The following is a 26,397-nucleotide window of genomic DNA, read 5'->3' on the forward strand; positions in this document are numbered from 1 at the left end:
CAACAAAAGGAAGTACCTATTTTGAAATGACTAATATTTCGAGTGGAGAATGAGCTTAAGCACCAGACTTATCTCCAGCTCCCCAGGAGCAGCATCCTGCCCCTGTGGGGCTCTGAGGGCCCATTCTCAGAATGTGACACAGCCCGGATGCTGCCCCCAACCCCTCTCACAGCCTCACTCAGAGATTAAGAATGGTGTGCTCGTGATGTGTCTTTAAAAAAAAAAAGCCCTGATGAGAACTAACCTCAAAAATCAAATGATTTACTTACAAAAAGCAGTGCCATGAAGGAAAAAGAATTTCTTCTCTGCAATGTCACTTGGAAAATGTCCAGGAGCGCCTCTTTCCCTGGTGCCATGGGAGGGCTGGCTTCTGTGCGGTGTGCTGGGCCCACATCACCTGGAAAACTTCACCCAGTGGGATGCCCTGTGAGCATTTTTAAGGTTTATGGCTTTAAATGACTTCTGCAGAATGTATGTTCCTTTCTTTTTGGAAATATTAAAAAAGAAATTGGTTTCGTAACAGTTTTGAGAGTGTACTCATTTGTCTTGGGAAATGTTAATGGAGGAGTTCTTTCGTAGGTGCTCTGGACCAGCCAACGCAAAGGTAACTGACGAGTGTGAGGATGTGGCCTTGTCTGTAGCAGAACCTTCTCTGTGGTCTTTATGGCCAGGCAGCAACATTAAAAGGCAGTTTGAATCCCCCTCCCTCCCCCCACCAGCACTTTGTTGTAATCTGGAAGCTCTAAGAAAACATCGGTGTTACACCATTCGTTCATTTGTTCGTTTGTGGGGCCTGAGAACTGAATCCCCACTCCCACCCCAGGGGAGACCAGGTCCTATCTCGCCACAGTGCTGGGCTCTGATGAGCAAACTTGTCAACTGTCTTCAAAGGTTGAGGAGGCCCCGGGGCTTCTATCGGCTGTGCAGTAAAGATCACAGTAAGTGACATCTATAAAGCACTTTCCCTTCTGTTTTTGCACTTGATCCTCACAAGAACCTGGGGAGGCAATGCGATACTGGCCCTCCCTCTCTACAGGTGAGTGAACTTGTTCAGTGAGCTCCCCGAGAACAAACAGCCAGAGGATGCTGGGTTCTGCTTCCAAAGCGCTTGCTCATTTTGCTCCTCTGCACGCTGGGAGTTATAAATTCCTCTTTTAAGGAAAAGCTGGGTGCACCAGCTGTGGGGTTGACATTCACGTAGAGTTTGGGGGAAGCCTTTGTAGTGTGGGGAGGAGCAGACTCCAGCCTTGGGACCTCACCTGCCAGTGGCACCGTGCTGAGCACCTCGGTCAAATGGGGGTTTTACCTGCAGAAATAGGTGTGTGAGTGGTGTAGGAAACCGTAGAGCCCTATTCGGTGTGCGCCAGGTTGCGTATAATTGCAGTCAGATACCTGGAGGACCAGCAGGCTGTCAGCTTTGATCTGTGCTCCGGTTTTCAGGCAACAGTGAAGAGCATCTTTCAAGTTGGCAGATGGCACCTCTGAGGTTTCGGAAGTCTCATTTCTTCCTTCACATTTATTGAGTGACACTCTGATAATAACAGCTGAGTTTGTCCGGAGCTAAGTACTTTCCATCCTTATGTTATTTAACACTTACAACAGCTTATGAGGCAGGTACTCTGCCTCATAGGAACATTTTACAGAAATAGGAACTGAGGCTTAGAAAGGATAAGCAACTTCAAGTATCAGAGTTGGGGGTGCAGATTGCAGTCTCTCTGTGCCTGGAGCTCTCCACACGCCAGGCCCAGGGTTCGAGGCAGGAGGGACGATGCTGTAATCACAGAGAAATCGGATATTGGCCATACTTCAGTGACCTTGGAATGTCACCCAGCACTGGGGACCTCTGACCAAAAGATGCTTGGGTCTACCTACAGGTTCCAGGGGAGCTTTAAACAGCAGATGATGATAATAGTCACTAACATTTATTGATTTTAATATGTGTATGAGCTGGCTTGGGCTACTAGCATATGTTAGCTCATTTTACTCACACAGTAAACCTGAGAAGTAGGGGCTCTTATAATTCCCACCGTATAGGAAAGGAAATTGAGACCCAGAGAGGCTCAATAGCTTGTCCAAAGTCACGCCGCACTAAGTGGTAGGGCTGAGTTATGAATCCAGGCATTCTGGCTCCGATCCTGCATGGTAACCAGTAGGTGTTACACAGCCTTGAGAGATGAGCGGGAGGTTGTTCTATGCAGAGAGGGCAACTGCAGCAAGCCAGGAAAGGAAATGGTGTTTTCAATTGTTTTTTTCTATTTCATATTTTTTTTTCAAAACCACAAAAACAAGCCCAGGTTCTCTGTGAATTTTGTGACCCACAGTTGGAAAGGTGCTGATGAAGGGCTGCTTAGGGCAGTGGAGGCCGAGGTGCACCTAGGGATGGGGTTTCCGAGGGCAGAAGGGTTGAAGCCGCTGTGTTTCAGGCAGAGCCGAAAAGCGCTGCTGGGTCTTACTCTCCCAGTGTGAACGGGGCAGGAACCTTCATTGAACACTTAGGAAGGGATCAGGCTCTGGAGCCGCACTGCCCTTGAGGGTGAGCCCTGGCTCTGGCTCTCACTGGCTGTGTCCACCTGAACTTGGACACAGTGGTGGCTCTATACCCATGGGTAGTCTGTTCCCACGCCAGCCACAGCAGGGGAGGGAGGTGGGACTCCTGAGGTTGCTTTCGCAGGCCAGCCCTGAGACCACCAAAGAAACCAGGAGCCAGGTGTCCTGTGAATGGAGGCCCAGTCTGCAAAATGCCTACCCAGCCTTTGCCACCCTTCTCTGTGAGAGAAGACACAGAATTTAGGGGCTGAAAAACACATGTCTGTCTTGAGCCTTCTGAAGACTCATTATAACCTGGGCAGGGCTGCTTTTAATTAACCTCTTGGTACCTGCTTTATCAACCTAGCCTGGCACTTGGAGCCCGGAGACTGGCCGCTCCTACCCTAATAGCCCCACCCCACCCCACCCAGGCCAGGCGCAACGTCAGGCCCTAATAGTGCTCCTAAGACACGCCTTTCATTAACCAACCTGGGCAAAGTCTACGCTTACTGCCCTCTTTGAGGCCCTGTTGTGTTAAGTGGGAGCATAGGGTGACTTCAACAGATGTTGCCTTCACGTACCCAATAGTTGTCCCTTTCAAGATTCCCGGTCAGCCCCACCACTCCTCTGATTACTCTTATAATCGTTCAGGTGTTCATTAATAAACATTTATGAACATTCGTATTTCCTAGTTAGAAAAAAAAAATCCAGTCCTGCCAATGGCAACCAACTGACTAGTGAGCCTTGTCCCAGTTCCCACCCAGAGGGCCCGCTGAGAAATGAGGGCCCTCGCAGGCCAGCGGAAGGGGCGGAGCTGTTGTGTCCCCGTCAGTCCCATCTCGGAGGCCTGGCCCACAGGAGAGCAAGGCATGGGACTCCGATGCTCGTGGACTCACTGAACCCTCATTCACACAATTTAACAGACGCAGAATTCTTATTCTGCCTTAGCAAAAATGTTTGGGATTCTTTTAGTTGAAAGTAGTAGAAATTCAACTTGAACTAGCTTGAGAAAGGAGGGATTGCATATGTTACTCATGAAATTACCGAGAAGAGTAATGAAGGAGAGTCCTGTGTTCTCTTCGTCTCTTCCCTCTGCTTCCCCATGCACTGAGTGCTCTGACCCAAGGGCAGAGGGCATGTTAGCCCCCCAGATAAACTTGCCCTTGGTTTAAACCCCCTTTTTCTCAGTTCTAGTCCCTAAATGCCAAGGAAGGACTCTGGTTGTCAAACCCCATCCCACCCAATGGCAGCCAAGAGTGGGGCTGCCTCATACCAACACAGCAGCTCCTACCATTACCGTGCCTCTGGAGTGAGAAGGGCAGTTTCTAGAACAAGGGGGTGCTACACAGACGAAGCAATAAGCATGTGTGCCGAGGCTCTCTGGGCCCTGTCCATGCCTTTATTCTGCAGGTAAAGAAATAAGCCAGAAAGAGCTGCCCGACCTACCTGAACTTCCCTCACTTGCTTGAGGTAGAGGGGAGCCAGAACGCAAGTCTGGCTCCCAACCCTGCACTTTCTCTGCTACTCCAACTTACACAGTCCCCGGGTTCCAGTTTCTCTGATGGAACCTGGCCCAAGCAAGCCTCAGCAATAAGCTGCCGCTCTAAAACCCTATATGCAATGGTTCTTTTAATTTCTCCCTTTGACAGGTGAAGAAAGTGGAATTTAGAGAAATGAAGTAATCCATACAAGGTCATGCATAATAAATGGCAAAGCTAACCTCTTCGCCACTGTGCTGTCTGCTGCCCAGCAGATATTTTCTGTGCCTCACGTCTCCTTCCTTCCTATTTTATTCGCCAGGGTCCCACTGAGAAGACGGGCACTGCGCTCATCACTTGGGCCTTGCACCAGTTCTTAAGCGCTGTGTAGCTGGTTACCTAGACCTTAGACTTCCTTCATTACGGAGGAAACTGGTGACATGCCGAGGCTTCCTCAGGAATGCCCTTGTGCCTGTGGGTAACTTGGCTCCAGCAGTCAGTCCACTCAGAGAAAAGGGCCTTCCAGGGTGTGAAGCAAATGCAAATTAAAGTCAGAGTGATGATTTTTCCCTCACATACTGTCACAAACTTAAAGTTGAGAATGCCAAGTGCTGAAGGTGTGAGGGGGTTGGAATTGTTACTCTCATGCACGGCTGGTGTGACCCCTCTTGCAAGGTGATTGGGCAATCTCTGTTAAACTGGAGCCCAGTCCTGGAGAAACAGTGGCACGTGAGTTCAGGGAGGTGCGTTTGAGAATATTCATCACAGTAGTGTGAAAGCAAACATTTGGGACCTGCTCCAATGTCAGCTAATTGGGAAGTGGCCAAATAAAATGAGTCATGTGACCAATGAATAAAGCAATTGAAAGGAATAGACCAGAGCTAATGTATTTGGTGAAATCTAAGGTGTACAGTTGATTCTCCTTATCCTCAGCAACTGTGTTCTATAAAGTTATGGTGAACACTGAATTAGCGAATACTGAACCATTGCTCGGAAGGGAAATACAGTTAGGTTCCTGCAAGACACTGGTCACACTTTTGTCAACTGATCAATACACAGTCTTGTTTTATGTGTATTTCTATTTAAAGACACCTTATTTAATATCTTGTGTTGGTTCATTGACTTTGGACCCAGAGCCCACAGCACTGAGGTGGTTTATCTGTGCTAATGAAATTTATCTATGCACACTTTCTCCCTACGGCACATCACAGCCTCTTGCACTTGGGAACACGAGACACATTTCACTAGCAGTTCACTTCTGCAAACTCCAGCACTACGCTTGTGACCATTTCAAACAGCAAAATGCCAACAAAAAGCACAAAGATTTGAAAGACCATGGCACGAAGTAGGCCTTGAAAAGGACACATTTATAGGCTGAGAGCTGAAACAAAAAGACAGAGCATCACCTAGGTCAGCCTCAGCTGGCGACTCCGATGTTTCATTGCTCCGAGCATGCCCACGAACGACCGTGAAAGCACTGGGAATGTTGGCTTTGGGGTCACAAATAACTTTTAGCCAGTAGGCAAATTTGCAAATTCAGAATCTGCACATAATTAGTATCGACTGCACGTCTTCACATTTTAACATCTCTGGAATGGGGGTGCATTCTAGGTGCTATGAAGATGGTATATATCAATATAGATAGAATTTGTGAATAATGCTCAGTGGAAAACCAAGTTGAAGATCAATATGTGTAGGATGAACCCACATATGTAAAACAAAACAAAAGACCACCATGCTTGTCCTTGGCTATGTAATGGGTAACTCGTTTGAGCTAACCATTGAGTCACCCAGCCCTGCCCTGCCCCCACCCCCCAGTACTGGGCCCTGTTCTAAGCACTTTACCATCTGGATTATTTCAACCCTTACAAGGCCCTTGTGAGACAGGTGCTATTTTCATTTCCATTTTATACAAAGAGGTTAGTAAAGTTGCCCATGGTCACAAAGACATATTTATTTCACACCAAAGTAAAAATGATTGATTGGATTTGATCTATGAACTTTCCTAATCTTACCTGTATCTTATTTTTATCTTAGCTAAAACATAGACAATTATAAACTCAGGAGAATCATTCTAAATTGTATTGTTATGAAATAAATGTTTTACTCCCCTTGTTAATTTAACACTCACCATGTTTTTTACTTAGAAGTAAGGAGACATATGAGGTCTGTCCAGAAAAAGTCAAGCCATTGTTAATACAACAAGATTGGTTTGCTTTATGCAACATTGATGTAATCCGGAAGCCAAGGAGAGTGGACTGGAATGCACATGTGTGACAATGACGACTTTACTGCACAAGTCAGTGGGGGTGGTAAACACCGTTGAGTGAGCATGTGTACTGTGTGGACATTGCATTCAAAATGAGCGAATAGAGCAATGAATCTGCATCAAATTTTGTGTTAAGCTTGAACAATTTGGAAACTATTCAGATGATTCAGAAGGCTGCAGCTATGGGCAACCAGTGATTGGCAGCTTCCCCATGACAATGCCACCGGTCATGCATCTGTCTCATGCAGAGTGTTTTTGATGAAATATCAAATCACCCAGGTGACTCAGCCCCCCTCCAGCCTAGATTTGGTGACCTGCGTGACTTTTGGATTTTCCAAAAACTAAAATCACCTTTGAAAGGGAAGAGATTTCAGACCGTCAGTGAAGTTCAAGAAAATACAACGGGGTAGCTGAAAATGCAACAGGGTATTTATTTCATTGGTTGCTGAGTTTTCCTAAGCCCTGGATTAATGGGATTGTCCTTAGCTTTTGAAAGCCTCTTTTATTTGAGCTTCTATAAATATATTTCCACATATGGCCACATTTCTTGTTTTTGAGGATACTTGCATAACTTGTACTTGTTTATGCTGATGTTGGTAAATTTGAAATATGTTCAAGTTGCCTTTTTTTAGAAAGTCATAAATTAAAATGTAAAAAAGGTATTTTTATGAGCTCCAAACAGACTTATGTAAGAACTGATGTATCTGAAAGCTGAAGTACTTCAGAAACTAAATGTAGAAATATTTTCAAATGAGACATAAAACTTATGGAAACATGGAACATACGAATGCATTTTTTACTCCAAAATTTGGCATAACACTTTTACATGCTAAAAACATCACACTGCTCTTGGGATTTATGATCCTGAGAAGCTATTGATTCTTGACCATATGCTCATTTAATAGCTTTTCCTCCAACTCCACTGCTGCCTATTGGCCATCCACACCTTAGCCAAAGCTGCTCTGGTATCATCAAGCCTCCTGACTTTCCAACCCACTGGTTGGGTATTGTTAATTAAACCATGAAGTTTCTCTTTCTGTAGGTCATTGGGACCTGTTTTTAGTTGAATATTGGTGATTTCATTGGGCGGAGCCCAACATTATTTCCCTTTAATTCTCCACAGCCTTGTATCTACATAGGGCTGATAGCATTTACCTAGAACTGTCTCTTCTGACCAGAGGCTTTAAAACCCCTTGGGAGTGGAGACTGCAACTTCTTTCTCTTTGGGCCCTGCTCTCTCCATCACAGAGTAGAGTTCTGAATAAATGTTTGCCGTGTGCTTGAAGTTAGAGAAGGCATTATTGTTGCCTAAGCTTGCCATATCTTTCCTTTCAGTGGCCCACATGTGCAGCCTCCGGGAGCATAACTGTGCCCACTTCTGCATCAACACCCCTGGCTCGTACGTCTGCAGGTGCAAACAAGGATACATCCTCAACTCGGATCAGAAGACGTGCAGAAGTAAGATTGCTTTGCCGATGTACTCGTACTGTGCTCCTCTTCTCTCCCGCTCCCTCTTCTTTCATCTGGGCCCATTCATCTGTGGCCCATCACCCAACCAAATCGTCACCTCCCTAAAGATACAAACGAGGCTTTGTAATTCATATATTTTGTATTGATCTCCACCGCCTACTCTGCCACACAGCCCTTGGGCCAGAGCCGACCATTAGGAAGAGTGCAGAAGACGGTCGGAGGTGCCTTCTCCTTGAATTCATGAGCTGGTGCCTTTTACTCCCAAGCTGTTCTTCAGGGAGAACTGCTGAAGAGCCTTTTCATGCCAGATCTCTTAACTGTTCCCCGAGGAATTGTGTCCATATTTTAATCTGTTTTCTGAAGCATGGGCTTAGGACAAGTTAGTAACATTGGCTGGGAATGATTATTTAGTTCTGTTTTAGAGGCGCACAGGGATCTATTTGCTTTGGTGAAGGACGTTTTATGGGTCTCCTGCAGAGAAAAGGGCCAACAGATATGTGTTAATAGAACTCACATTCTTTTTTGGCCAAGCCCCCAAACGAGATAATACTACTGTTTGAGCCAGCATGAGGAAATCCACCTCTTGGAGGAGAGAATTACTCAAACACTGAGTGCTGTGTCCATACTTATTTTTTTTTTTCAAGTTGTAAATCAAGTCACTATATTAGTCCATAGACAGCCAGGCAAGAGAGGCAGGAGAAAGACAGGCCCACATGGAGGCAAATAAAACTCAGCTAATCGGATGTGTAGTTCATGCAATGCATAACTGTTATTATAGCACATGGTAAGCAATTAAACATTCATGGAAAGCTATTTGCACAAATGGCAGTAATTAGTATCGCATTTATAGAGCCAAACCGCGTTTTCCTTTTGTCTTCTCACTTTTCAGTTTCAGGGTTGAGGGTGGTTGGCTAGAGGCCTCCCTGCCCACCCCCTAGATTCGGGAACATCTGCCTGCCTCCTCCAGTTCTGTGGCTGTGAAAGCCTGGAGGCCTTGACCTCCATGAACCCCAGGGGCTCTGGGTTCTTCGGCTCCTCTCACACCCTAGCATCCCAGGTTGTTGAGTTCAGCCTGCCTCACCCTGATCTGCTTGAACCTCCGACCCTTCTTCGGTTTCCACAACAAAAATCACTCACACCCAATACGCATGGGTTTAATAGGATTGACTGGATATCCCTGGGGGAGCCCCAGGGAAGGCCATGTCACACACTGCTCAGCAAACCACCTAAACATCCTTTTAGACATGCCTCAGTCCTCTTCAGGCTCCGCCCCGCCCCACCCCGCCTTCTGGCCCAGCCTCTTCAGGAACTTCTCCTCTCCAAGGAGCTTCTCCACAGAGTACGCAGCCTCCCACCACCTTGCTAACTGCCTTCTTTGGAGCATAAGAAATTCCCGTCCTTGTCTCATGCCCCAGTGATGTGCTGGGATCTGCCCATGCCCATTTTCTGTGGGTTGGCTTCCTTAAGCCAGAGGAATTTGAGTTCAGGGGAAAAAAAGCAAAAACTTCTCCCCTGATGTCATGAGCAAGGCCTTTCCCACACACCAGGGCTTTCTAGCCTCAAGCCCAGAGGCCCCTAGGCTCTCCCAAAGTGCCCGTCTGGCCTTGGCTCCCTCCAGTCGAGAACTGTGGGGGCAAAGAGCATGAAGCAGAAGCTGCCCGGGCTTCTTACAGACTGCAGAGGGACAAGGAGGCCCGAGGGGAGGAGGGATATGAATCCAGGGCGGTGGTTCAAGCTGCAGTCACCAGAACCACCCAGAAGCCAACCCCTGGGCCTCACCCGAGGGATTCAGAGTCACCAAATCTGGAGTGGGCCCAGGACTCTGCACTGTCAGTGAACTTCTGACATAGATTGCTGCCACGCTCTGAGATTCACTGGCAGCGAGGGCATGGGGACCAGAAGGAGGGAAGGGGGGGAGGGCTTCTAGTTAAGGGAGACAGGATGGAGCGGGGGCCAGGGCTGTGCCGACCCATCTGACCCAGCCCTCCAGTCACTCCGAAGCGGTTCAACTATCTTTATCATCAGCACCAGACTTAGCTTAATATGTCTAATCATAAAGAACAGTTCTCTTTCCCCTCACCACTCCCCTCTCCCTCAGAAAGAGGTAATAACTCTTGTTGCCCGCCAGCGATCTTGCAGAAAGAGCTGGGTTTGAATCCTGACATTATCACTCACGGGATGTGGCTGCCTCACCCTGAGCTGTTATTTAAACTCCTTGACTCAGTGTCCTCACCCATGAAATGGGAAGGGTGGTGACAAATTAAGACCTATCTCATTGACAAGTCCGTGTTAGCCCGTGGCTTTGGTTCAGGGTTAGACAGTGAAAAGCTGTGCCAAGGGGAAGCTGGGCCAAACCCTGATCTCTGTTTCGGAGCTGCTTGCAGGGACTGTCCCCGCAGCACCAAGGAAGCCTCAGTGGGCCCGGAGAAGAATGAAACACAACTGTTTCCACTTCTGAGGAAGATGTGCTGGGCAGCATGCAGATTACTGGAAATGAAACAGTGACTAAACCAGCCATGCTCCTGCTCTCTCAGAGCTCACATTCTTGCCTGAGAGTAAATCAAATAAACGATCAAGGTCATTGCTGCCAAACATGACTGCGGCCCTTGCCCAGCTCAGCGTGCTGCCTGCGAAGTCAGGCCTAACGCAAGCCTCTGGTTACGTGTTTGCCATGAGCCAGGACCTCTCCCAGGTGCTTTATACCTGTTATCTCAGTTAATTCTCACAGCAGCTCTTAAAGCAGGTTTCGTTGTTCTCATTTTACAGATAAGGAAAATAAGGTACGACAAAAAGGTTAGACAGTTTACTCAAGGTCATATGGCTAGTGAGGTATTCAGACCAGAATAGGAATCCTGGGACTTCACAGTCCCAGCTCCTAAGCACGGGTTGATCCTTCAGGGCACCCAGAAGGCAGCAGGGTAACCCTGCAGTCAGAAACTCCTCCAAGCCTAGGAGACAGGCGGGTTCAAAGGCTCACTGGTTCCAGGGGAGATTCAGAATGAATTCAGCAGGGCCAACATCCATGTGGTTATCATTCCCCCAAGTCCACTACCGGCTGCTGTGGTATGTCATTGTGCATAAGGATTGTGAGAGTGCCCCTAGATGACTGAATTCAAACACACACACACACACACACACACACCCATATGCATCATTTTGTATTCATGCTCTGCCTGTGTGGAGAGAGGAGGCAGACACAGCTAATTCACAGGTTCCTCAAGTGGAAGTGGACCTTGGCTGTCAGACTTTTAGCTCCCTCTCCCACATAACCCAGGGACTGTATTCCCTCCTGGTGGCCCAGATGGGCAGTGGTGCCTGGCCACCACCGTCTCCCATCGGGGGCACCGGGTCATGCAACGCACCTGCACCCCTTCCTGCAGACAGCCTGCGTCAGAGGTTGAGCTGCAACCCTACTCTGCATAATTGCCACCATGGATCAGATTTCTGCCACCTGAGGCCATATCCTAAAAAGTGTATTTCCTCTTCCAAATTACAAGAGAAAGCCCTTTCATTATTGAAGAGTGTTATCTACCCTCACCCCCACTTATTTTCTCCTCTTCAGGGGAAGTGTAAACACACCTTTAGATGACCTGGTGTTGGGTCTCTTTCCTGACCAGATAACCCCCCTCTGGACACCAGTTGGTCAGTGCCTCAAAATGTGCCCTTCCTTTCAAAGACTAGGTCAAGCACATGAAATAATCTTCCCTTCGAAGTTCTGTCCATGCGAGCAATTTGGGATACGCTGGAGGTCAACACTGTGGATTCCCCTGTCCTCCAAAAAGTCTTCCTCACCCAGTACCACTATAGGAGGTATCTGCCAAGGCATCAGCCTAGTGCCTCGCCCAGAGGGCTCAGGGGAGGTTTATGTCCTCCCCTTTCCCCATAAAGAACGGGCAGGAGGAATCCTTACGAAGTGTGCGTCTCTTTGCACCTCTGTTTCTCCCATCCTTCCCTTCCCCATGAATTCCCATGAACAGGGAAGAATTTTATCTTGTTTCCTTTTCTTTCTTTATTGTTTTAAATAAGGAATTTTTCTTTCCTTTCCCTCCCTTCTGGACTGTTTAATCTATCCAGAAGAATAATAACAATGCAACATTTAGATAATTTCACTTGGCAAAAAAATGTTAACTTTCTCATCCAGTTTTCTCATATTTTTTCTCTCACAAGAACCATACCAAATGTATTTGATTACTTTCATTCTTCAGATATGTTCCTGACATTATTTTCCCAAGCTACGTAACTGATTTAATCACTTCTATATTTGAGTTTAATCAAGGGGCATGATCCAGAAAAAGTCATATTATTAAACAGACAAAACTATAACTAACATTCCTCATGAATTTAGATGTAGAAATTCTTAAAAATTTAGCAACTAGGGCCCTAGCCAGATAGCTCAGTTGGTTGGAGCATTGTCCCGTACACCAAAAGATTGTGGGTTCGATTCCCAGTCAGGGCACATACAAAAGAAGTGGGTCCAGTCCTAGGTTAGGGCACATACTGGAGGCAACCAATCAGTGTTCCTCTCTCACATCGACATCCCTCTGTCTCTGTCTCTCCCTCCCTTCTAAAATCAATGAACGTTTCCTCAGGTGAGGGAAAAAAATTTAGCGAATAAAATCTATATATAATCAAGTCCAAAAAATCAATCTATATAATTCACCATATTAACAGACTGAAAAATGAAAAAAATGTGGTCATCTAATATGTGCAGAAAAAGCTTTGGATAATGCCCAACATTCATTCATTATACAAACTCTTAGCAAACCAGGAGTAAAGGGGAAATTGCTCAGCGTGAGGAAAGACATCTATGAAAAAAACCTTCCATTAACGTCATACTCGAGGGTGAAGGATGAAAGGCTCTCCTCCTGAGATAAGGAGCAAGGCCGTGTGTCTGCCCTCCTCACTTCTGGTCAGCCTTGTACTGGGGGTTCTAACTGATATAATGAAATAAAAAGATTCCATTTATATAAAATTTAGAAAAGCTCTGCTAACCTGTGTGACAGAGCGGATTAGTGGTTGCCTGGGACCCAGGGGCAGGGAGAGGCAGGGAGAGGGATTACCAAAGGGGCAGAAGGAAATGTGGGGGACTTAGAGGTGATGGGTGTATTCATTATCTTGATTATGGTAATATGTTGATATAGCATATGTATTAAATTATATACTTTAAATATATGCAATTCATTGTCACTTATAACTCAAAGCAAATATACATGTTAATATATGAGTATATTCAGAACAAGGTGTTTTGGGAATGTAAGCGGGTGCTGAGACAGACCACAAAGGATCCGAGAGAGAGTGATAGAACAGGGAAGGTGTTGTGGAGGAGGTTTTACTAGCAAGGCAGAGAAGAGAAGAAGAAAAATGCAGGGCTTGTCATCTTTGGGGGATACTAGCTAGAGCACAGTGCCTGCCTGGGGTGGTTTGTGCGGGGCATTAGTGGGGGACAAGGGAAGGAATGTAAGCCCAAACAAATGTGGGGGTGATCTGGTTATAAACCAGGTTCCAGTGGCGGTCTTTCATGAGTAGGGGGATGAACACAGGGTGTGAAGTGTAAAATCATGTTTTAGTAAATTGAGCCTGGCAGTGTATGCGTGTGTGTGTGTGTGTGTGTGTGTGTGTGTGTGTGTATGGGTTAGAATTAGAGAGTGGGGGCAGAAATGCCATCTATCCATCCATCCATTCATTATTCATTCAATACTTACTGATTCCCTCTCTATGAGCCAGGCACTCTTACGGGGCGGAGGGAGAAAAATCAGTGTTTCTCTTACATGTTTGAGACCCGAGAAATACTCAGATCTTGGCTTCCCTTGTGCTGCACACATGGGGGGCGAAGTAGGAAAGATGCTATCAGTTTGCGGTTCTCACCAGTTCAGTCAGTTCAGCGCATGTGTTTCTTATACCCCAGAATTAATTAGGAGACCACAGCAATAATCTCTGCTCCAGGGAGGAGTTCATGGTAGAAGATGGGGGATAACTTCAGAGAGGAAATCTAGTGTTGAGGGAAAACTAGTGACTGCGAGAAAGAGCCCACACAAGTGGTGGGTGCAGCTGGAGGTGGAGGATTAGAGTTCAGGAAATGCCAGACTGTAGGGGCTTGGTGGTGCTAATTGACCCACAAACGGGTGGAATCCTGGAGGGAGAAAGGGGTGTGGACGGGAAGGTCAGGGTGTGAGCTGTGGGGCGGCCCACCGTGCATGGAGCATGAGCAGGCTGTGACCACAGCCCCAGAGTAAAGGGCCAAGACCGCCCAGCTGAGTAGCAGAGCCCCGCTGAGTGGAGGAGATTCGGTCATTGGCTCCCTCCTAGCCCTGGCTGCTGGGCCTGGGAACTTGGACACCCTTACGTGCAGTGTGCTCACCCTTGGGCTGTGCCAGGGTGCAGGGTTTAAAAGGGGGAGGAGGGCAGTCTGGATGGGAGGGCCCGGCGGCAAAACTGAGCTGACTGAACGTGTGTGGAGAAATCCCAGTTGTGAAAGAGACAATACCCAGCAGGGAGAACTGAGTTTGGACCTTGTGGAGCTTCTCTGCTTTCTTATTTTCACAAGCACCTAGACAAGTGGTTCCCAAAACCCACCAGACAGCAGCTTCAGCTCTATGGGGTAACCCATTAAAAATACAAGTTCTCAGGCCCTACCCTAAACTTGAGGTGGGGCTTAGGAATGTGCGTTTTAACAAACCTCCTAGGGGATTCTGATGTAAGCTCAAGTTTGGAAACCACTGACCTAAATGTTTTAAACTTGGATCTCTCCCGGGGAGAGCCCACTTAGTAGAGAGTTTACATTAAGGATGCGACGATATTACAGCTCTTTGGAAACTGCAAAGCACTCCCTCAACAGGAGGGCATTATTCATTCACGTTTATTATTTTGATCAACCTAATTCGGTCGGATTTGCTTTTATTTTAAAGCTTTATTTTGGGGCCCCCCTTTCTTTTCCATTCTTAAAAGAAAACCAAAATCTTGTTAGTGAGCAGAGAATTGATTTAAAAAAGAATTCAACCGCTGGGGGAAAGGAGGGGGCAAGCACTGCTGGAGTTTGCCTGAAGGACAGATTGGTTTTTTCTCCGAGCCCGGATTTGTTTTGTTTCTCCCAGAGAGTAAGCACAAGGCTGACTCACAATTTCTCCTGAAAGTCTTTACATCCAACGGCAGCTGTCAAAATAAGATTAGTGCTTTCAGATATGATTAAAAGAAGGGAACCGGGCCCCAAAATGCACATTTGGGTTTTGCCTGCATTTGCGGAGCTGTAATTCTGACAGAGCTTTCGGGTTTGAGCAGGCAGGAATCCCATTGTTTCCCACTCAAGTGGAATGACAGCCCTAATAATACACTTCTCTTCTTTCTTGCTGTGATAGATAATTTTTGGGTTTTATCCATCTCAGACTAAATATCAGCAGGAGCTATTTAAAAAGTGGGGCGCATCTTTAAAGGTGTTCCTTTTGCTTTAACTCAACTCTCACTGGTGTCAACAGCACGCAATGTGACTTGTCTGAAATTCTGAAAAGTCAGTAAAAGCCCTTTGATTTCGGCCAGGATGATGTCAGCTACAGCAACCACAGTCTGTGTCCCGTGCTCCTTGTCCAATGTAACCAGATGAAAGTTTTCCAAGCTCTCCGGGCCAAGGCCCTATGCCAGGGTTTTGAGATCACAGATGAAGAAAGGCACTTAAATCTCCCGTGCATGGGAAGCCTCAGGGTGAGAAGCTGGGATGGATTTGAGCACTGACTTTGGGGCTCTTAGTCATCAAATCCTCACTGATTTATTTCACCCGGGAAGACTGAGCAGACACGGTTAACATCCCTCCTAAAATTCTCCAGGAACTAAGAGAAGCAAGCAAATTTTGCTGACTCTCAGCTACGTGCTAAGGATTGCCCTTCCCCAAGGCACTGCTTGAGTTTGGTGAGATCTTTTGTTAGGAAACTCAAAATCGCCTGTTTTGTGTATCAGTTCAATTCAGAATAGAACTTACAAACCAAAACTTAGGCAAAGATAGGTGACATTATTTAAAGGAGTCTAAATCTAAGGTCCATGTGTAGGTGTCACAGGCACCCAACAAAGTGATGCTCATTAGCATTGGGATACAAGAGCTTGCTTTACCCTAGTCTGAGAAATGAGGAGGCTAACATCTGCTGAGTTCCTGTCATCTGCCAGGCGCTTTATTATCTCATTTAGCCCTGCAATAAGATGTGCTCGCCAGTTAATTATTTAACCTCCATGAAAATGAAATCTTACAGAAATCACCCAGCTGCAGCCAGGTTTGGGTCAGGAGGCGACATTCCTTCACTGGATCGGATCACCTCATCCCACCCTGTCTAAAGAAGCACAGCTGCCCTTTACCTCCTCCTGCAAGTTCAAGGCCCTCGATCCTTACTTTTTCATATCACCTCCTTCAGGTCCACGTATAAAATAATCTTTTCAGTGAGATTGTCTTCGGGCCATACTATTTCCTGCTTAATTTTGTTCCACAGCACTTGTAACATCTAATGTAACAAAGGGTTTTACCTGTTTATTTTATGTCTGGCCCCTGTCAGTGGTGTGCTGGTATGTGCTTAACAACTAGATCTCCAGGGGGGAAAAGCTCCAATTTGTACTGTTCCCCAATTCTTGTGGTGTAAATACTACCACTGCAGCTGATTTCAGGAAACGCACTTGGCCTTGCTGGATGCGGAGTTGGGAAGCGGTGTGTACAGCCCGTCCAGTGAGTCCGTAGGAGCTGGCTCCCTCGCACCACCGGCTCTATGGGGACAGGGATCGATCGATTGATTTTTTAATCTATTTTATTCACTGTTGTTTTTCCAGTACTTTGAACAATTTGACAAATTAATTCAGCCAGCCATTCAAATATGTTTTTAAAAATTGACCATATGCCAGGCACCCTGTTAGATATTTGAGCTGAAAGGCTGAACACAGCAAGCACTGCCCTCATATGGCACGGGAAAGAGACATTAAATGATCAATTGCAAACTAAGTGTTAAATTATAGCTGTGGTAAGGGAGGCTGTGGGGGGACATGGAACTCTAATAGGCTGGTGGCCGTCACGTCAAATCAACAAATGTCCACCAAACACCCAATGTATGGAACACAGCACCCTGAGGAAAAGTAATACTCACCCTGTTCATTTCAGAGCTTACGGCCTTGTTAAGATTGGTCAGGAAGGGTCACTGGTCAACGCTGTGTTTGTGTAACGTGGACATGGGTTCACCTGTCCATTCACAAGTACTTGCTGAACACCTGCACTGTGCTGGTCTGTGCTAGCTAGGTACTGGGACGGGGACGGGGTGGGGGGTGGGTGCTGCAGACAGCAGGGCAGCAGGTCCTCAGCCGCCTGATTCTGGCGTCTGCAGCTGGGGGCCGGTTCCTGCTGCCACTGTGCTCTGAGCCCTCGTCTGGTATGGGAATCCCTCTTGCTGGGGATGAGGAGAGTGAGGAGTTTTATTCCCGTCTCAGTCATCTTCCCGTGACGCCATTTCTGATGGAGAGTATTTTTTAGGACTCTAGGATCATCCTAGAGTTGAGAGGCAGGGGGCAGGGCCCTTGCCACTGTTCATTCAGCAGATGAGCAGTCACGGAGCCCCAGCTCCATGCGCGAGGACACGGTGCTGGGCCCTGGGGAATCCAAACTGAGGCAGACCAAGGTCACGTGCCCGAGGCGCTGACAGCTTCTGATCGGGTCCTTCCAACAGCACAGGGAAAATGCAGAAGAGCGAGGGTGGAGCCATGTGTATGGTGCTAGGGAGTCAGAGGAAGGAACCCAGCCGACCTGGAAAAGGCTTCCTGGAGGAGGTGACCTCTGACTGAAGCCGTGAGCCATGACTGGGGACCACCTGGTAAAGAAGATTTGGAAGGGTAATGGGCACTCTGAGTCCAGTGCTTCTGCCACCCCACCCCATGGCTTTATTACCCGGCAGTGAAATCCCCCCTAAGGCTGTGAGAAAAAGAAGTGCTGTTTTTCAAAAGCATAAAGAATCATCCCCAAACATCTGTATTTGTTTTAAATGGAAGTGACCACTGCCAAAAAACAACAGTTGTTTTGTCAGAGCCTAGTCTGTATTTATTCCCGTGTCTTTGTTTAATTAAATTTATCCTTCAACTGTTTCCCTTGGGACGGTGCAGACCATTAGTGGCTATAAATCCCCAGTGTTCTAGAAACAGTATGAAAAGACAACAGCCATGAAGCCAGCTGGCAGGCTTGCTGTTTGTGGGACTGTTCTTCTGGAATTCAAGCCGTAATCCTGTCCCTACCACACGTAGCACCCTTACCTAGTGTCCGAGGGGACCGAGGACAGCAGTAAGTCTGAGATTTGTTAAAGGAGGAAACTGAGCTTGGCAGTCTTTGTCAGTAAGGGGGGACTGGCTTCCGGATCTGGGCACCTTCCCCTTGGAGGATTGCAAGGACGTTTTATCCAGTAGGTTCAAGGACTTTCAACCTGGCTACACAAGGGTATTATCTGGGAGCTGCCTGCATCCCTCCCTGCTCCCACCCTACCAGTCTGATTTAGGGAGGGGGTGGAGGCTGGCATCAGAATTTTCAAAAGGTCCCCAGATGGTTCTAATGGGCAATGGGGGCTAGTACTACTGCTTCTGTGGAGGAAGGAACCTTGCAGTTGTTCCCAGGTGGGTGTCCAGCCCCGTCCTGAAAGGGACGAGCGTTTCATTGCCTCTCTCTACCTACCCAGTGCGGGGAAGTCTTTTGGAAAAAAGATCATCGCTTCAAGGTCCTGGTTTATTGTTTTTGAAATGCTAATTTTGAAGGAGTTCTTTTGCAACGCATTGATTTTTTTCATTGTTATGTAAGTTCTTGTTAGGAAATTTGAAAAGAGTTATACCTAAGAGACTAAAAGTCACATGTACACCCACCAATCCTCCCTAACCACTGTTAGGCAGGTTCCTGCTGGACACAGGGGCGGGGCTGGGTGCAAAGGAGCAGCTGGAGCAGAGAAAGGGGAGGGAGGACCCCGGTGGAGAAGCTCCTGTGCCCGATCTCCAAAGATAGGCTTAGAGCTTGAGGGGGTAGGTTGTTCCAGTGTGCTGGGGTACCATTTTCCAGCCATCAAGCCTTTGTGCAGGGAAGCTCCCCCCCACCCCACCTTAGGGAGCTTAGAGTCTAGCGAGGGAGGCACAGTGAAGACATTCCTGCATGCAGGCCTCTGTGATTAACATTGTGATACACGCCAAGAGGGAAAAGCACAGCGGTGCACTGACAGCTGGTAGGAGAAGCCAAAAGCTCAGAGGAACCGTTGAAGGTCCTCATTTCAGCAAGTAAATTTTCCCATCAGCGTGCAAGCAAACCAAAGCTCTTCAGCCTGCAATTCGGAACACTGCAGCTGTTCCCCAACAAAGCAATGGTATCTAACTGTGCTGGAAGTCCTTTTGTGGCTGGGGAAATCAGGCTATCCCACGGGATTGCGAGAAAAGCATTTCATGGACCCAAACGCAGGAGACTGTGGTGTGGCAAGATTTATTTGGGTGGAAGTAGAAGCTGCCCCCTGAATTTCCAGTGTCCCATCTTTGTCCATCCTGCCATGGAAAAAGTCCAACCTTGTCTTCAGCAAGGCCAACACAAAGTCCAACTTCCAGAGTTTCTGTTTCATATTAAAGCTTAGTCCTCTGGAGCCTGTGCGGTCTGCTGTGGCCTGGATTGGCTGCTAGACCTACATGGTTGCGTGTCCTCCAGTGAGAGAGAGTGTGTAACAGAGAGGCAAGTGCACTCCTGGGTAGATGAGATTCTCTCTCTCTCCCTCCCTTTCTCTCCCCCTCTCTCTCTTTCTCTCTCTCTCTCTCTCTCTCTCTCTCTTTCCTTTGTTCCCCTGGGATTATGACCAGGAGCTTTTTCAAAAATAACCAATCAACTTCCCAATCTTTTGTGGGCTTCTGGTGGGTCCACCCCCTAGCCAATGACACGTTTCCCAGATTAGACTGACAGGCTCCTATGGTCAAACACCTCCCCCTGTGCCATCTTGATTTCTGTTATGCATATGCTTACATCCCCCTGCACCCCCACCCCCAACCTGGTGTTAATCCTCTTTGAGGGTAGGCAGGGGAGAAATGCTGGGATCCCATGGAGAGTGTGAATCCGCAGCTTTCTGATGGAACAAATGGGTTTATGCTCCCTGGTTGATTATGCTTAACAATGTCCAATCCCCTTTGCTTCCTTTCTTATTGATTATTAGCTGACTATTTATGGTAACCCTTTCCATTTCCCAGAGTTGAGAGCATCTGTGATGTGTGAGATTTATCTTCTAAAGTATCACTCAGGTGAAATCAGCCATCTCACTTTTTAAGGCATTGACCTTGAGTGGTCCACGCTGCCTGCTGAATGGAGTTCAGGGCACTCAGCCTACAGTCAGGCCCTCTGCCATCGGGCGTCTGTCATCCTTCTGATTGTCCCTCCTGCTACTGCCCTTGAACTTCCTGGAGTGAAATTCAGCTACCATGCCTGTTCTGCTCTCCTCCGTTTCTGCACAATTACTCGCACTGGTCCCTCAGCCTGGTGCCACTTCCCTTTCTCCATTCTCTCACGCTTCCCTGCCAGCCGTAACTCACCCCCTCTCTGAACTCCTATTGTATTGCCAGCATCTCTCTTATGGATTTCTAGCATATTTTGTCTTGTATTTTAATTATTTAGGGGGCATCTGATGGCCACTCTGGCTTTTCTGGTTGCCGCCTAGGTGGGGCTGGTTTGTTCTACCTCAGGACCTTTGCGTTTGCCATTCTTTCGGTCAAGAATATTGTTTCCAGAGCTTCATGTTACTAACCCTTAGAACACAAGCTGCACGGCTGCAGGAGCCCCTTCATCTGTTTGACCCATCACTGTCTCCCCAAGCCCGGGACAAAGTGAGTGCTTCATTTATTGAATAAGTGAAGAATTTCCTATAATTCCAATTTTTCTTAGGTCTCTGGCCTAGGCTTGTAAGTAACTGTAGATTTTGTTATTCTCTGATTATTCACTATAATTTTTGCATGAGCTGAAGGGTGGTTATTTTGAGGGGGAGGAGTGGAGAGAGGTTATTGGTCTTTTCCTTATATCTAAATTCACTGAATTTCCCAATTGGAAATCTTAAAATACAAATATTCTGGGAAGAGATAAGGAATTTGTATCTATAATTTTTAAGTACATTATTGATTTGGGAATGAAAATACTTCTTTTAGTATTTTAAAACCATAATCCTGCCCTGGCTGGTGTGGCTCAGTGGATCGAGCTCCAGCCGAGATCCGAAAGGTTGCCAGTTCAATGTTAAGGCATATGCTTGGGCTGTGGGCCAGGTTCCCCCCATTCTCCCTGCTCTCCCTCCCTGCTGTTAGCCCTCCGTGTGATCTCCATTTCTGTGGTTCTGTTCCTGTTCTAGTTGTTTGCTTACTTTGGTTTTGTTTTTGGTTTGGTTTTTTGGGGTTCCGTTGTTGATAGTTGTGAGTTTGTTATCATTTTACTGTTCATATTTTTTATCTTCTTATTTGTTTAGATAAGACCCTTTAACATTTCATATAATAAGGGCTTGGTGATGATGAACTCCTTTGACTTGACCTTATCTGGGAAGCACTTTATCTGCCCTTTCATTCTAAATGATAGCCTTGCTGGATAGAGTGATCTTGGATGTAGATCCTTGCCTTTCATGACTTGGAATACTTCTTTCCAGCTCCTTCTTGCCTGTAAGGTCTCTTTTGAGAAACCAGCTGACAATCTTATGGGAATTCCTTTGTAGGTAACTCTCTCCTTTTCTCTTGCTGCTTTTAAGATTCTCTCCTTATCTTTAATCTTGGCTAATGTAATTATGATGTGCCTTGGTATTGTGCTTCCTTGGGTCCAACTTTTTTGGGACTCTCTAAGGTTCCTGGACTTGCATGTCTATTTCCTTTGACAGATTGGGAAAGTTCTCCTTCATTATTAGCTCAAACAAGTTTTCAATATCTTGGTCTTCCTTTTCTCCTTCTGGCACCCCTATGATTTGGACGTTGGAACATTTAAAGTTGTCCCAGAAGTTCCTAAGCCTCTCCTCATATTTTTGAATTCTTGTTTCTTCATTCTGTTCTGGTTGAATGTTTATTTTTTCCTTCTCCAAATCGTTGATTTGAGTCCTGGTTTCCTTCCCTTCACTGTCTGTTCCCTGTATATTTTTCTTTATTTCATTGCTCATAGCCTTCACTTTTTCCTCTACTTTGCAACTATACTCAGCCATTTCTGAGAGCATCCTGATTACCAGTGTTTTGATCTCTGTATCTGACAGGTTGGCTATCTTTTTATTGCTTAGTTGTGTTTTTTCTGGAGCTTTGATCTATTTTTCATTCGGGCTATATTTTTTTTGTCTTGGCCTCCCTGTTACGTAGTAAGGGGCGGAGGCTTAGGTATTCACCAGGGCAGGGCAACACAGGTAACTGCATTGTGCTGTATGTCGTGGAGGGGTCCGAGAGGGAACAGGGCTGCTTACTTGGCTCTCGGCGGCTTTCAGTCACTCCCCCCTGGTACCTATAAGCAAACTGGGCCCTTCTGGTGCCAATACCCAGGTGGGTGGGTTTGTGTACATTCTAGGATCCTGTGGGTCTCTTCAACAAACTCTGTGAGTCTGTGAGTTTCTCCCACCACCACAGCCCACACAGGTTTTTATAGCCATTTGTAGCCACTGTTTCTGAGGCTTTCTTTCCCCTGTGCTGGCACCCTGTATTGCATGGTCTGTCCCACTCCCAGTCCTTCCTGCTGGTTTAACGGCACGCAAATGTGGGACCTCCCAGTCTCCAGCCACCACCTTGCCACGTGTCCTCTCCACCCCCACAGCCCATCTCTGCTCCTTCTACCTGTCTGGATGAATGTTTCTTCTTTAACCCCTTGGTTGTCAGACTTTCATACAGTTCTGTTTTCTGGCAGGTCTGATTTTTTTTATTTTAAATTTGTCGTTGTTCTTCTTTTGGTTGTACAAGGAGGCAAAGTGTAGACTTAAGCATTTTTAATGCTATGGTGTAGATTTTATTTATTTTTTAATTATACATGAATTTAATAGATGATGAATTAATCAGCTTTTATCTTTTTATCAATTTGGTATTTTATATCTATCTAAAAGCATAATAAATTTTAAAACTCAGAGACCTGGGTAATAACATTAAAGTGTAGCTATTCAATTCAGGAATTAATCAAGCTTTCTAGTTCATTGAGTTTTTACTATAGCTGACATATTAACCTGAGAAAAGTATTTCTAATGTATTCAATCCCTTTAATACTCTCTGATTTTTCTCCAACTTTAATGGTAAAGTTACTGGAAGAGCTAGTTATGAATCCAAGCCATTCTCCTTGCTGTGAAATGTCAGCCTGTTTCTGCAAAGGAGAGACCAAATCAGTGATAGATTGAAAATGCCTTTAACCTTTTTGTCTTCTGATATATTCTCAGTCCTACTACCTGAAATGCATCCCTGTAGTGCATTCTTATGTTACATTTGAATAAGTAGCCAGGACTCAGCACTTTGTGGACATCGGATAAATATCTGACCCAAATAGGACCAGCCACAAATAGCCATACACCCATTTCTCCCCAGTAATCTTTGTTACCTTCCTAACCAACTCTGGCTTCCCGTTTTCCTCATTTGTTCCTGGGATGAATACACAGAGTGCAAAGAGGGTTTTCAAGAATCCTTCTGATAAGACACGTGGAATGAGGAGGAGGGTGTCTAATGAGGCTGACGCAGGCTTGGGAATTAGGGGCTATTCTTAGACCTGCTATGTTTTTGGTGGAGCAGCAGGCCTTTCCTCTGTGCCCTCTCTCAGCTTCCCTATCTGCAAAATGTCAAAGACAGTGCCAGATTACTGCTGCAAAAATTTCTGAAGCCGACTACAAAGCATTCTGGTTCTCAAAGAGCAGGAATGGTATTTGATGCAGACAACTGCCAATGCCTGCTCGTGATAACTCACAGTTCGCTCAGAATGTTTTCAGAGCAGTTTCATGACACAGGAAAATAAAAACTGATATGAATTTTAAATGATTTAACGCAGTTAATAAGGGCAAATGATTTCAACTTTCAAATATGTATGTATGTATGTATATATATATCAAGTCACCAAAATGTTAACAGCCGTTGCCCATGGGTGGTAGGATTACAGGTGGGGGGCTAACAGGGATTTTCTTTTATAGATTTTTCTATGTTTTCCAACTTTTCCACTATCACCATATGTCAATGCTTACAATGTTTTCAGAAGGTATTTTAGCAGGTGCTATATGGTTGTTGGCTCCCCAGCCCTGTCCTCAGGGTCGCCTCCTTCGGCGTTGTGTTCTGAGGGTGTGATTTTGTCTCAGTCCAGGATCTGTGTGCAGCGGAGGACCATGGCTGTGAGCAGCTCTGTGTGAATGTGCTGGGTTCCTTTGTCTGCCAGTGCTACCGTGGCTACACCCTGGCGGAGGATGGGAAAAAGTGTGTGGGTGAGTATTCCCTTCATCCTTGCTTAAGGAGAAATCACTGGAAGGAAGAAGAGGGAGGCCCTCATCAATGACCCCCAACCCCTGCACTATCTGATTGCTGTCCTTGGAGTTTTAACGAAGTGCTCATTTAAAGTTCTAGTTGTTCGAACTGGAACTTTAAAGACTTCAGTTATGGCTGGGGTGAGCATTTTCTTATCCTGGGTCCTCAGCAAAAGGCGTATTTATGATCATTTGTATAAACTGCCTGTTACTGCAGTCCTTGAAAAGGACTGGGAGGATGTTCATCAACTGAAAAATGGGAGGGTACGTTCGGGACTTCAACGTAGCTACTGTCTCACATACATGAAGTTCACCTGGTGGCGTGCCTCAAAGACCTGGGCAGTCTTTCCCTCTAACTACTGGAGCTGCAGTTCAGTGACAGGTCAAGTGACTGCCAGGTGTAGAAGCCCAGCCATACCTAATAAGACACCATGGACAGTGAAAACAAAAAGTAGCCTGAAACATAGGCCCCAGCTAAGAAGTGGCAAGGGGGGTGCACGGAACTTGCAGTCAGTTGAGTGGAGTCCCACTCGGGTGACTCCACAACCCCGTGAGAGGTGGGGCTGGGGGGTGACATCTGATTTCTTCAGTGATGGACGATGGCTCTCCTCACCCCTGCAGAGCAGGCTGGCAAATCCCCGCTGGCACCTCCCAGCCTGTCTGCAAAGCCCTTTACAAGCAAGGTCATGGCCTCATCCTGCCACGAACAATCAGTGCCTGGCTGATGGTTGGTGTTCAATAAACTGAACTGAAAACTTACGAGGCAGAAAGTCTGGAAGGAAAAGAAAGAAAAGCAGCCCACTGATATCAGAACTAGAATAAACATTTTCTGACCCTAAATCCTGCATTTTCTCTTCCATATCCCATTGTTACATCTTGCTTCCCACAAAATAGTGAATGATTTTTTTTTTTGCACATAGAATATACATTATCCAGCCACCTTGGTTTTAGGTAAAGCTGTGGATGGAAAAAAGAACAAAACATAAAGTGGAGCTGATGGCCTGCTCCTTACAAGCGAGGGGGGGAGGGTACCACAGTTGGTTGGTTTGCTGCTTCACACCAATGGGATGAAAACCCCCCTCCTTAGAGATCCACAGATGGACTTGGTCTTCCAAGCGTTAGAGCTGGTATTTTTCTTCCTTAATCTGCTGGTGGTGACCACGGTAGGGGGCCAGGTTCCACATCCACTAACACTGGCAGAAAGAAGACAACGTAGGAGACACCAGCTCGTGTTTTTTGCTTCATTAATTTTTATTATGTAAGACACTTTCAACCTAAACAGATGAGACAATCACTAATAATTTGTTGTATTATCTGCCAGACTTTTCCCCCCATGTAAATATATACTGCAAAACACTTTGTTAATGTTTGACAAAATGAGGTCATACTATATATTTTACATATTTTTTCTCTTTACCAGTCGTTAAATGAGTAGAAACTGTGGGTGCTACAGGGTCAGAAGGACACCAGACCATTGAGAATGAGACCAGTGGATGAGCTTTAGGAAACAGGGCGAGGGAAGGGACAGGGAGAGCCCGGCCACGGTGAGTAGGTAGGACGGGGCCATGAGGGTCATGGCTGGGGCAGGAGGGCTGCCTCTGCCTCGGGAAACTGGAGGGCAGTGAGGAACCCAGTTCCCTGAGTGTTGCCAAATAACTGCTTAATTGTCCCTATGTAGTAGAGAACCTTTGTGTCTCGAAGGGTTTTGCTGTAACCTCTGGAATTTGACATTTATTGGAGAGCAACAAGCATGAAGTAGATGCTGTGGTTGCCAGGGAGCTGTTGTGGGCTGTGTTTATTAGAGATGGTATTTCTTTTGCTGCTGTTATCAGCATCTAAGAATGCCTGCCTTTCCTCAGAGGAGTGGTCGAGCAGAGGAGTGGTAGAGTTGGAAGGGCTGTGCACGACCCAGGTCTCATCCATCAGGTGTTCCTGTTGTCATCCTCCTCAACCAAGAGCCTGACCTGTTAGAGGCTGGGAGTGAGATGATTAAGCGATAGAGGACCTTTGTTGCCAGTGACCTTGGTTAGAGAGACTGAACGAATTCTCAAAAGGTCAGCTGCTGCTCAGTGGGGTTGTACTGAGTGCAAAGCAAATGGTAGAGGTAATAGAGGCTACAGGAGGCCGAAGAAGAGGGACATGTTAGTGGCTAGGGTGGGAAGATCTGGGCAAGGAAGGAAGGGTAACAATTGGGCAGATCTCTAAGGCAAGGGGAGACACG

At 46.4% G+C, this 26,397-nt stretch overlaps 1 protein-coding gene across 4 annotated transcripts in view; it reads left to right on the top strand.

Annotated features, from left to right (window-relative positions):
- Positions 1 to 26,397, top strand: part of MATN2 (matrilin 2) — a 127,119-nt gene that overhangs the window by 52,714 nt on the left and 48,008 nt on the right. For all 4 annotated transcript variants that reach the window (XM_028533981.2, XM_028533978.2, XM_028533977.2 and 1 more), the window contains exons 4-5: positions 7,609 to 7,731; positions 24,015 to 24,137. In XM_028533981.2, coding sequence (XP_028389782.1) covers positions 7,609 to 7,731; positions 24,015 to 24,137 — 246 coding nt within the window. The remainder of the gene's footprint in view (positions 1 to 7,608; positions 7,732 to 24,014; positions 24,138 to 26,397) is intronic.

The sequence above is a fragment of the Phyllostomus discolor genome, chromosome 7, assembly GCF_004126475.2.
Source record: "Phyllostomus discolor isolate MPI-MPIP mPhyDis1 chromosome 7, mPhyDis1.pri.v3, whole genome shotgun sequence".
NCBI lineage: Eukaryota > Metazoa > Chordata > Mammalia > Chiroptera > Phyllostomidae > Phyllostomus > Phyllostomus discolor.